This window comes from Sardina pilchardus, chromosome 9, assembly GCF_963854185.1.
Source record: "Sardina pilchardus chromosome 9, fSarPil1.1, whole genome shotgun sequence".
Taxonomy (NCBI): Eukaryota; Metazoa; Chordata; class Actinopteri; order Clupeiformes; family Clupeidae; genus Sardina; species Sardina pilchardus.
Window position 1 is genome coordinate 4,531,053 of NC_085002.1, and position 12,981 is coordinate 4,544,033.

The 12,981-nt window shown below is 46.2% G+C and overlaps 1 protein-coding gene across 1 annotated transcript in view; it reads left to right on the top strand.

Annotated features, from left to right (window-relative positions):
- The first annotated feature begins 3,269 nt into the window (after nucleotides 1-3,269).
- Nucleotides 3,270-12,981, top strand: part of bsnb (bassoon (presynaptic cytomatrix protein) b) — a 78,774-nt gene continuing 69,062 nt past the window's right edge. Inside the window, exon 1 of the mRNA XM_062544913.1 lies at nucleotides 3,270-3,448. Coding sequence (XP_062400897.1) covers nucleotides 3,270-3,448 — 179 coding nt within the window. The remainder of the gene's footprint in view (nucleotides 3,449-12,981) is intronic.

Sequence of the window (12,981 nt, forward strand, 5' to 3'; positions counted from 1 at the left end):
ATCATTTGTTTGTTTCTCACTGAAAGGAAGAGGCTCAAAACACGTCTCATGTGGCTTAACTGTGACCACTGTGGGCGGGTTGGACCATCCAGCAGTGTTTCCTTTGCGCCTGGTCTAGATGAAGCTGCCATTTGTTGAGTTTGACCTTCTCAGCGAGTTGAAGAGGGCCTAGTCAAGGACAAATTAGGGTACAGCTGACAGGAGGTAGGGCAGGTGCAGTAGCGTGGTCTGTCCACTAGGTGGAGAAGTACCTTAAAAATGAGCACCTGCTCACAGGGTTCCATAAGGGAATTGCCACCTTCCAGGACATCAGGGGTTAAGTGAAGATTCATTCACATATGAGGAAACATAATTGATAAAATGATGAACATGATAGCTATAATAAATTTATAAGCAGTTATTTTATGACTTTTGGTTAGTGATATGGAATGGTTGATGTAATTTAGCTCTTTTAACCTTTGATAATGACAAAGCCTGGTATTCAGTGATTCTGGTTCCCTCTATACCACACAGAAACACAAACTTGATCAGCAAAAAAAAATCACAAACTCAGGAATCAGTAGGCTTTGCATCAGTGACTGGGTTTGCGTGTATGTGTGTATGTTGATATACTTACCACTCCACACCATCTGTCACACAGAGGATTTCCCTTGTGCCTAACTCTACTACTACTACTACACACACACATACACACACACACACACACACACACACACACACACACACACACACACACACACAGTCTTTAAATCAACTCTCGCTTTCTCAACCGTGCTGTAACATCATGTAATACTCTACTAGTCTAGACAAAGGCATCCTTCATCCTGGTGTGAATTTTGCCACCCGAATGACCATACGTACATGTCATGTGAATCGCATAGAGAATGTCCTAATGTTGAGTTGTAGTAAGTGGATTTGAAACAATAAAATGTGAGATACAGAGTTTTCCTCATCGTGCGACCCAAACCCTCGTGATATAGCTGACCCTACACATTCTCACACACACTCTCAATAAGAACAGCTGAGCCACTAAAACCTGGAAGCAAGAGACCATTCAGTCCAAACTCAACAAAACAGCTTTGTTCCGAAAGTCAACAAGCTTGTGGCGCAGCTGAATCCTGGCAACACACTGTTTAAATGCCAAACAGCTAAATAAATGGCGTATTTGTTGTTTGCGGCCCTCTCGTCTGCCAGTGGCTGAAGTGGTCTGCTGCTGAGCTGAGTGCCCAGAGATGGACACAGGCGGCGGGCCAGAGCTTGACTTACTGTCCGCTGCTGAAACGTCCTTCTCTCTGAGTGCCAAGTGCCAGTGGGTTGAGTGTGCGTTCTTGTCAGGATTCCAGAGCTCCATTGATTGTTTATTGCTCTATGTGTCGTTGCCCGGATAGATGCCTCAGCCATTTCCCTGATGTCATTTTCTTTTGGTTTTGTTTTTGCCGTGCTTCTGCGGCATCTCATTTTACTGCTACCGATTTTCTATCCGAGTCTTTTTGTCCATTCAAGTCTGACACTGATGGGCTTTAGTCGCGGAGAACTGCCAGATTTCTTGGGGATTTGGGGCTGCAAAGAAGCTGGTTTCCTGATACATACCACTCATTGGCCCTAAGCTGAAAGAAGACCTGATAGCTGAAAAACCAAGACACAGAGTGTTTAAGTCTCCACTAAGCATGTTGTGTATATCTCCCTCAGAGTTAAGATTCTGCTGTGAGAGTGAGACGGACTCTTTTCAGGATACGGAAGGCATGATATTCTCAGAAAACAAAAGTCCTAAGGTTTCGTACCAATTCTTCTCAATATGAACATACACATTCCAATTCCAAAACCATTCCACAGTAGTTCTTGCTTCAAGATCTCCACATGTACCATACATCCCATAAAACACTTCAGACATTCCAGGCAACAACATTCACAAACACACCCAGACTCTCCATTCACCCAGCCATTGAAGCCAATCAAATCTATTTTACTATCCAAACTAAATACTGTGGCATACTGGTTCTCACCCGTCCAGAGTATCGACCTTACCATCATGGCTATTAAAGGGGACTTGTCCTGCTTCCTGAACTAGAGTGAACCTCTAATCTAGCCTGCAGCCTCCTGCCACTTCCTCCCTCACAGTCAGCACAGTTGCTACTCGCAGTGAGGATGCTGCACTCCCTCTGTCTCTGTCTGTGTTTTGTGATATCCATATGTCTAGTGATCTCCTTTTTAGCCTGTAAGACTGCAGATCTGTGCTCAAAGACAACAAACTCTTAAACAACTCTTGCACAAGTGTCAAGTTCAACAGCAGGAGACCCTCTTCCGTCTCTGATCAATAATCCAGTCAGTCCTCCTTGTTTCTGCCTCGAGGGCTTGGTGGCTGGGGAAAGTTGCTTAGAGGTAAATTCGTCTGACCTTGAAGATGGTCTCCTCTTATATGTGCTGCGCAGGAAAACTGGCATCACAACAAAGGCTCCTCATCTCGCCCCATCATTATGCATAAGCCAGCGGATAAAACAAGTGCACTTTTTACTTCAAAGTGCTCCGCAGCAGTCCAAGCTGTTTCAGACGCATTTTAATGATGGCCAGCTAGTCTCAGGTGGATCAGTGCGCAGCATGGAGTGCATGCTCTATCTAGTCTACTGCAGAACTTTCTGCGTAGACTGAGAAATTGAACAGAATGTCCAATGCAGATGACCGGCTGGGATTTTTGAAGACTGGGTCCAGCAGCTCTGTTTGTTTCCCATTTACAGTCAGAGTCAGGACTGTGCTGAACTCCAGATTTGTTTTGCTCAATACATTTAGATGGATAGATAGATAGATAGATAGATAGAGATAGCCTACTTTATTGATCCCCCAAGGGGAAATTTGACAAAAACTGTACAAGATGTCAATTGCGGACTACGCCTTTAATTTACCAGGGTATTGATGAGTGAACCGTACATTTCAGGTTTTATGACGATCTGGCAGGCTAGGCCTAATTCACACCCAGTTTATCAGTTTCGAGCCACGCGCGTGACCAGTCCACTCTGAATAAAACCAGAGAAATTGAGATCTGGGACACGCGCGCGTACTCGCCCCCCTCCCCCTCCCTCTCTCGCCTCTTCTTGAGTCTGCGCGCGTGCTCTATCGGCCTTCCCACCATCGCGCGTGCGTGTTCCGTGCAGGATGCTGGATTGTAAGCGATGATGGCGGAAGAGGAGCTACGTTGAGTTCTTTGAGTTTTTATTATTACAACACAAAACTCACAGTAAATATCGTCACTGCCCTCCGTTTCGCATCCCGCAATCATGGGGAACGAAGGAAGTGTGGAAGGGGAGGGCCAACCGGGGCAACCTGGCTCCGCCGCTCCTCCAGCGGGGGCTCCGGGTTCTATTTCAGCACCGGCGGGCGCTGGACAGCTCATCAAGCCCAGCAATGGTGCGCCAGTCGGTGGCACCGGTAGCGGACCCGGCCCGGGGATTAACAGGTACTAGGACGGTTCTTTGCAGTTCAATGGATATAAAATGTATTTTGTGGAGTGTGTCCTCAACAGACATATTTCACCTAACACTCTGTAGCCTGTTAGCTATCCGTAGCCTTTGAATTGGTTGCATTTGTGCAAGAGCAACTGTTGGCATTTTGTTTAAAAATGTGGAAAAGCCCCTGCAACAGCCTCGCATTCGTTTAGCAGGACAGTATGTTGTCCTCTTGAAGCATACAGAATAGTGATTTTAGTTTGAGACATTAGCATAGCAGAATATATGCTAGTCTGTATTCAGACCTTCGGGGTATGGACGTGGCCATCACGTAAAACGCTACAGCTAATGACAGGGCAGGGAATGGTTGAATCTCTCCCCCCTAACAACACATTATGCTCATAAGATAGGCTACTCCTCGGGGAACTGTTCAACACATAGGTGTCAATTCACACAATCTCAAACTAGGCTACTGGGTTTTGAGATGTGCTTCTGCAAGGAAGTTTCTTATGGTGGGCTGATCTCCGATCTATTAGGCTATCTAGGTTGCAGGGTGTAAACTGGCTATTGCAAGTTAATTGTCTTATAAAGTTGAACACTCGATGTATGCAGTCTTCCATGGTGCTCCTCTCCTTTCGTAGTAGCCTACACCCACCTTGTCACTACACATAGCCTACCTACTCACTGAATGGCGAAAGTGCACGTAAATAGGCCCATTGCCTATCCCTATGTGGTTTTCAATTATGTCAGCTCTATATAAAATAGGCTACGTTATTCACTAACAGGCTACATAATTGACGATAGAAAGCAGACAACAAAGGCAGCAATTGTAGTCTAGTGTCATCGGACGAAAATCTCAAAAGGTTTCTGTAGCGTCACATAGTATTTTAAAAGTATGTGGACGACACGTTAGTCTATAAAGGCACTATCACGGCCATGGTCACCGTAATGGTAGCATGAAACAACAGGGTTTTGTCGAAGGATACGCCTCCATTGTGAATGGGAGTAACGCTTGCATGGAGCTTGAGCTACCGCCACACCTATCAGAATGGTCGGTCGATGTTATGTGTAGGGATGGCTGGCGATATTCGCCCAAATGCAATAGTAGGCGTAACACGCCTCCAAAGCCAGCGTTCCGCTATACATGGGAAGTCTACCTCGAGTCGTGAACAATTCATTAAAATGCTGCAGAAGACATGAACCATTTGTTTCACGTGCAAGGAATATTCAGCTCCCTTTCTCCCACGCCATCACCCGCACACACACACACACACACACACACACACACACACACTCACTCACTCACACCCACATAAATAATGCATTCAGCAGTCACATTTGATTGAGGTTTTCTTTTCTATAATCTCCTAATGTCTTTTCACGTCGTCTTTGCTATTTCTCCACCATGGAGCTTACAGTACATCTTGTGCTGAGCTGAATAGTCAGAGTTCATGTTGATTCTGCTATACAGTGCCTCAGTGATGTCTCTATGCTTGTGGAAAATAGCCATTATATTCTACCTATAGGAATATTCAGCAGACTGAGTGAGTTGGATACACAATGCAAATTATAGTTCCACAAAGCAGTACATATCTACAGTGCTTTGATATTCTCTGGCTCTAATTGCATAACATGCTGTGTTCGGTTTGCGAGAGCAGGGAAGCACAACAGCAGTTCTTGGGAACTACATATATGCTGCCTGTGATAGATTACTGGACCACATTCAGCATCCGTGTTGGCTTCCAAACTCAACGCCACAATGCTCAAATGCCTTGTTTTCTATTCCCATGTTATGTGTGTGAGGATAGTCATGTTTGAAATGTGGATGTGTGAAAGACAGTGTACATCCTCCAGCACAGTCAACACAAGCATTATTTTAAAAAATGTTAGGAATATTCATTATTCCAACATCCAAACTTAAGAAGGAAACACAAAAAGCCTCTCTGAAGACATTATGAGCGCATAATGTTTCATACACCCATGCCGGTCACTCTGTGTGTTATGTGTCGTGTGTCGTGTGTGTGTGTGTCGTGTTCCCGTGACGTCGGCGCATCTGTCTGTCACATTCTCTCTCTGTCTCGGTGCGATGTACGTGTGTGTGACGGCTAGTGGGCGTGAGGGGGATAGGGTCCAGATGGGCCCGTCGGCTGGTGCTGTTCTCGCGTCCGTCTTCCGCGCTGTTGATATTCCTCCAACCGCACAAGCCCACACAGGCCCATGGCAAGCTGGCTGGTAGTGAGCGAGCGAGCGGCCGAGAGAAAGAGAGCGGGCGCGTGCCTGCGTGTGTTCTGGAGAGAGCGGGCTGCGTGTGGGTGGATGGAGAGAGAGAGAGAGAGAGAGGTAGAAAGAGAGGGAGAATGAAAGAGAGGTGGAGAGAGAGAACAAGAAGGAGACACAGAGAGACATAGACAGAGAGAGAGCAAGAGAGAGAGAGAGAGAGAGAGATGGTGTGAGCCAGATAGGGAAGAGCACACGGGCCAGGTACAAATTCAGACAGGGGGAAGGAGCGTGTGTGTGTGTGTGTGTGTGTGTGAGAGAGAGAGAGAGAGAGAGAGAGAGAGAGAAAGAGGACGAGAGAAGTGATGTCTCTTTTCAGCACTGAGTAGGTGATGTATGCAGGAGGCCAGGAGCCCTGTGATCTCTCTGTCTGTGGTGTCTTGGTAGAAGATCCGTTTATCACCTCAGCCCACCCTCCCACACACACACACACACACACACACCATCATCTCCCCTCGCTACGGCACAACTAGTACAACATCGGTGACAAGGTGGCCTCCGGCCTTCTTAACTTCATTTTGCACAGCATTTTATACTCTTACTCGCCGCAATCGGCCACCGCTAATGGATCAATTTATCAGGCAGTGGGGGGAATCAGATGAGTGACACACAGGCATACAAGACAGAACACGAACTGAGGAGACTGGGCCAGGAGTGCTTTAGATATTAAGCAGAACTGAATGGATGACTCAGGTGGGTGTCCTAAGAGAATGCGGGTGTTTAGATAAAGATTTCACTGAAGCTTATTTTCAGTGATATCATCAGGGGATATAGGTATTTTTGTATATATATTTATATTGATTAAGAGCAGTTTTGGAAGGAGGGCACAGTAGGTTGATAAATGTGATTCTTGGATATGGTGTTATATTTATGTGCTAGTAGGTGCTGCCCATTTATAAAGCCACACACAAACACACACACACTTTCACAAGTGTGTGTTTTCCTTCTCTCCTCTCTCTACCTGTTTCCCATACGTCAACCCAAAGACGAGTCCCTGTTGGGTCCCGCCATCCCGGGCCTCGATGCTGGGTCACATGGGCTCATCACTCCTCCGTCTGCACATCAGTGCTCCACTCCGCTCCGTTCACGTCTCTCTCTCTCTCTCTCTCTCTCTCTCTCTCTCGCTCTCTCGCTCTCTGTGCTAATTCCCAGCGCCCACTCCGTCGCACTGTCACTCAGCATTGAGGCTAACCTCTGGGAACGAGGCTTCAATGTTCATTTGATCAGGCAGGCTCGTTGTTCTTCCTTTACAAGTTAGCTTTGTGCTTGCACAAGTTAGCTGTGCGGCAGAGCAGTGTGTTAGCGCGCAGTGACTAGAGTGACTGGAACAGAGCAGTGGGTTAGAGTAAGCGGCCATGCTGTGGTAGGCTACATGACAGACACTGGCGTCGTCAAAGGAGAAATATCCGCACACTGGTGGCAGAGGACAACGTTTCGACCACTCGGGTCTTCGTCAGGTACACCTGAGTGGTTGAAACGTTGTACTTTGCCATTAAACCAGGAGCATGTAAGACAGTGTGCGGATATCTTTCCTTTGACTACGTTTGTGCCCATATCCAGCAGCACCTGTGGAAATGATGTAGATGTGTGCGTGCATTCCTATACTGCAGACACTGGCCTGGTCTGATGCAGAAACCCTGGGAACAGAAATGGGAAAGCCAGTGTCAGAAACAGCTCAACTCCTCAGCTAGCTAGATGAGCTAATTAGTGCCATCACCTCTTTTAAGTGCATTAGTGTACACCACAGGGTATAGAGCACAGCCCAGTGTTGCAGACCGTCTGATTGCACCCATCAATACAGTATATATGATTTTTAGCTGGGATTGACATCTACCCATATCTTCTAATCACAAAGTGAAACAATGGAAAGTAGGCCTAAATATTATGGTTTGGGTACCAGTGTAGAAGCCATGGATACAGTGTGCATGTAAGCAAATACAGAAACAATCATTCAAATCTGATTATGTATCTCAGAAGAAAAAAGAACAGGCTGCATCTTAGTTTATGCTTGTTTATTATACTCTGCCGAACTGAAGCATCTGTGAGCTCATTTCTGTATTTAGAAAAGGAGAAAGAAGAGCATCGTGCTGCCAAACCAGACCTCCCCACATCCACAATAGGCCACTATGAGACTGTACCGGCTGAAGGGAAAATGAAGCATGATTTAAAGAAACACAAGACTACAGTAAGAGGTGATAACCCGCTGGGTCTCACCGAGCTCTAATTTGTGTAGTGTTTACAGATCCGCCTGTTCTCGTCTGGCAAAGCCAGCCTGCAATTCTTCTGTGGCAGTTACTTGAATGATTCTGGACATTCGTTGAAAAATGATTGTTGTGGTTGTCGGTTTTGTCAGCGAAGGAAATTCATTTCGCAGAAAGGTCACAGAAAATTAGTTTTGCCATCCTTTTGCTCAACAAAAGGGGAATGAATAAACTAGCTGGATTAAGGTCAAACATCCGTGTGGCAGGCAGGCACAGCCAATCATGAATGAATCCTTTACCATTATTGCTTCGCACACTGTCCAGGCACTGTAAGCTTGACCAGGCTTGGTCCTTCGAGGCTCTGTCCTTGATGCATTGTCCTCAGTGGAATGTGTCCTAGTTTGAGTTATGAATGCTAACCAGTGTTTTGGATTAACTGCTGGGATTGAAATGGGGTGTGAAGGGAGGACCCTTTTCTGTCTGGATTTGCATTGGGGTTGTTACTCATGCATGCATGGATAGTGTACAGTATGTATTCATGAAGTACTTATATCTCTGACTGTATGCAGTATGCAGTATGCATACATATGTTTGAAAGGCTCCTTTTAAGTTGCTGGAGGGAGAATAGAGAGAGAAAGTGTGAGATCTGACAGAGAATATGTAAACGAGGGAGAGGATTGTCAGAATGCCTCGGTCTAGTTCAGTTCATCATTAGCGGCAGGAAAATAAAACAGTCACATATTTACATAATGTGGTCATAAATACTCTAAATGCCTCTTCTCCACACACACACACACACACACACACACACACACACACACAAGGTCTGCCAGTCTTCATTCAATTCAGAGACTGTGTGTGTGTGTGTGTATGCGTATGAAGGAGAGAAAGGCAGAGAGAGAGGCTCTTTACAATCCAGCGGTGGTGGGTCCAGGCACTGGTAGGCATCAGTTAGAAATTAATCCCACAGGCCTTTCACTGTTATCAGTGAGGCCGAAAGTCCAGAAACAGCAGGGCTATTAGCAATTTCTCTCCTAAATAATTGCCTGCATTTTCTTTTGTTAACCATATCGAGGTGTCATTTTGTTTGTCAGATGACCAGGTTACCAGTAATTCTTATGATGGGAAAATATATTATATAGCCTACGGTTTCCAGATTGAACAACATCTTTGGTCACAATGGTGAAACTGACATAATAGGTTCAGAATCAATATTCAGAAAAGTTGAATGGTCTTCTCTGCACGGTTTTGCCCATCTTGACCCCGATCCAGCTGAGCCAGCAGGCCAGGCAGGGAATCAGGACAGGTGGGAGTGACAGGCCTGAAGAGGCAAGCGAGTGGATAATGAGAACGCCGCAACCAGAAGGAATGAATGACTGACTGAATAAATCAATGACAGAAATCAAAAACCGTCACAGTAACTGGCTTAATCACCTGTGAATGTGTCTCTCTATTCTAGGTGCTATTTCGCTGGTTAATTTGTGTTTGTGTCTGATTTTGACTACCGTAATTTCCCAACTATTAGTCGCTGCTTATACATTGATTTAGCTAAATTCCTTCGGCTATGAAGTTGATACATGGGGACAGTTAATATGGTATCAATATGGTTTTGTTTCTTTTAAATTGCATAAAACACTGTCCTGCGGCTTGTACACAATGCGGTTAATGCACATGAAATTACTGTATAATTTATTACTGTATAATGCACACTGTTAAGGGCCCGAGATACATAACAGGCGGATATCAGAGCATAGCATATTTTCCATATCTTCCAGAGCTGAGCAACATACGAGTAGCACATTACAGGCTCAGTCCACCCAGGGCCCAGTCCCCGGCCTCCACCAGAGCTGAGCAACATACGAGTAGCACATTACAGGCTCAGTCCACCCAGGGCCCAGTCCCCGGGCTCTACCAGAACGGAGCCGGGCTACAGCAATCGATTGTCATGGTCACAGCAGCGCCTCGCTGTCAAACGCTCCATGCGCTTATAAAAACCCTACATGTTTGATTTACATAGCTACTGTCAAACAGCTCTGTTGTTGGCTGGAGAATACCATGGGGCTGTAGGTGTGTCTGTCCCAGCTGAAATATGCAGATTGGCTATTGAGCATCTATCTGAAGTGTAGTGACAGCAGATCTGAGGCTGAATGATTCTTTCTCTATCTCTCTCTCTCTCTCTCTCGCTCTCCCTTTCTCTCGTGTCCTTTCTCACATACAGTACACAGGGTAAAGGTTAAGGATGATACATAGTGATAAATAGTCAGCTAATAGTCCTGTCCTGAGAATTCCTTTTTGTACTGTAGGTGGTCATCTGGGTGGCTGAACAAAGGTTTTTGATCTGCTGTTGGATGGATTCGGATAATGTGGAATAGTGTCTAGTGTCTAATCACTTTTACTCAGATAGGCTACCTACCTGTAATGTAAATACAAAAATAATGAATTCAGTTTTTGCTTTTGTAATTCTCTTTTTACTCCTTAGTTGCTGCATTCATGAATTGTGTTTGCTTTATTTAAGATAGGCCACCCCTTCTGCCTCTGGACTGTTGCATCTCTCTTTTTTCCACATCACTTCCTAGAGTGGGGAATGGAGATCGGAGTAATCTATTTAGCAGTTCCCTTCTGGGAAGAGCTGACTTCCTGTTCGGGCCATGTTGAGTGGGGAGCCTGGTCTTTCAGTCAACAAGCTCTCTATCACCATGACAACTGAGGAGCAAATGATCACCCAGGTGCTGAAGTCCATTCGAGTGACAGGGCAGTAATCAGCCACCTGAACAGGAGCAGTCACACTTCCTGTCAGTGGAGACGGAGCACCAGGAGAGAGGCCTGGCATGGCACTGATGGGTGATCTCATTGTCCTTACTGGCAGGGGTGATGTCAGGGTGATGATGACCCTGAGAGTGGTACAGTCGAGCTATTTGTCTGTATTAGTGTCACGCGTCAGAAGGGCTGAAATGCGCTCGTCTCAAATCACAGAGCCTCGTTCTCACTCTGAAACCCATCCCCTGTCTGCTGCCCTCGTGGTCAGTGGGACTGTATTAGCTCCGCTAACAGCTGGGCTGCTGAGTCAGTCTGAACACGAGATGCTTGCGTTGGGCACTGCTGTGGCCAGCTGAAGGGCTCTGCGGCTAACGCTAGTTAGTAGAGAGAGAGAGAGAGAGAGAGAGAGAGAGGGAGAGAGAAAGAAAGAGAGAGTGTGATGGGACTGATCATGTTCCAGGTGAACATCAACCACACAATCACAAGCAACAAGGCCTGTTACAAATGTACATATTTTGTGTGTTTTCTCGTTTGAGCTAGTTGAGTTGTCTGTGGTTTTGCCTGCTCATCTCTTACGGTCATGGTTTTGGTTATTGTCTTTAGCAGGTGCTTTTGTCCAAAGCGACGTACAGTATGAACATAACAACATCTCTTCCTCTTTTTATATGCAACCAAGCCGCCAGAGCAGGCTATAGAAATGAATGTTGACGTTACCTGGATTTCTATACCTTCTGATGTGAGATTAGAAGTTGGGCAGTTGAGTCGGGTGAAAGGGGGGTCATTTGACAGTTGATATGTGATGTTGATCAGGGTCAAGCAGCTGACTTAACTTAGCCACCTTTTAACTGCCTTCCAAATGGGGGCTCAAAGCACACCACAGTTTCTCTCTCTCTCTCTCTCTCTCTCTCTCTCTCTCTCTCTCTCTCTCTCTCTCTCACACACACACACACACACAGCTTCAGAATCCTACCAAGAGAAACGGCAGAGAGGGGGGAACAGCACCGTTGGAAGCCGCGTGGAGAAGCTCCTGTACAACAGCAACACAGACGGCAGGCGAGGAGAGTAAATAGCACGGAAATACAGACTGGAGGCTCTGTGTAAACACAAGCTAATTAGCCAAATTGTCGACAGTAGTGAGGGTACACAGCATAAATGCCAACTCAAATGAGTCTGAATAGGAAGCGGATAGAAATATAAAACTACAGGGCCTGCCATATAAACAAATCGTTCGGAAATAAAGTCAGTGCAATGCACAACACATACTGTAGCCATACCGAACGACCCGACGGCATAAAGCCATCTGAGTCCCCAGTAAATACTGCATAGCTACATCCACTCACAAAGCGGCGGGTGGAGTGTGTGTGCTTCACAGTCAGAGCACAAACTGTCATGGCTGTTCTGAGAACAGATTGCGTCCGATGGAGGAGCCCATTTTGAGAATGCAATAAAGCGCAGAGCGACCAGGTAATGGCGCCGCACAACGAGCCCCTCTTGCTGCCTGCAGTGACTCTCTGGGCAGAGGGAGCGCCGGTGGCTTTATATAGGGTGCCTAAGTGCTCCTGAACAACACCGCACAGCACAGCACAGCACAGCACACCCTAGATGCTCATAGGAAACACTGATGTGTCTCTCTCCCATGTCAACGCTTAGTCCACCATACCGCCTCCCTGACCAAAGCCCTGTGGACCACACACTGACTGGTGTCTTATATTTCATACTTCACAGTGAAATGTAGAAAAATAAAATAAAAAAACAGAACCAGTCAGTTTTCACATTATTTTTTTTTTTTGTGTGACTATTGAGGGAATGAATGCCTTTAATTCCAAACCCCACGCTGCCAAAAGGTTTCTTGTTTTCCACTGGAGCTTCCCAGTGCAGCACCTGGTGTCCAGCAGGAGGTCCCTCTGGGGGCACAGAGAGAGCTGAGCTGAGCCGTGGGGGGGGGGGGGGGGGGGGGGCAGCAGCATTACCATACCGCCTCTAAGTGTGCAAATGAATAGCAGTGTGTGTGTGTGTGTGTGTGTGTGTGTGTGTGTGTGTGTGTGTGTGTGTGTGTGTGTGTGTGTGTGTGTGTGTTGTGAAGTGAAGACATGAGCCGAATGGGGAAAAAAAGGTTGCAAGGTGTGTAGTGCCCCTTAGCATAAAATGGCCACAATTCAGACAGATTGTCCAAGATGTATGGCATTTGTTATGAATATTACATTATGTGACTGGCAGAAACCTACCTCAAGCATCCTTATAATGGTTTAGGCTGTGGATTGAAAGCACTTGTGCAAAGAAATGGTATGGGGACAGGATAATGTATAGGG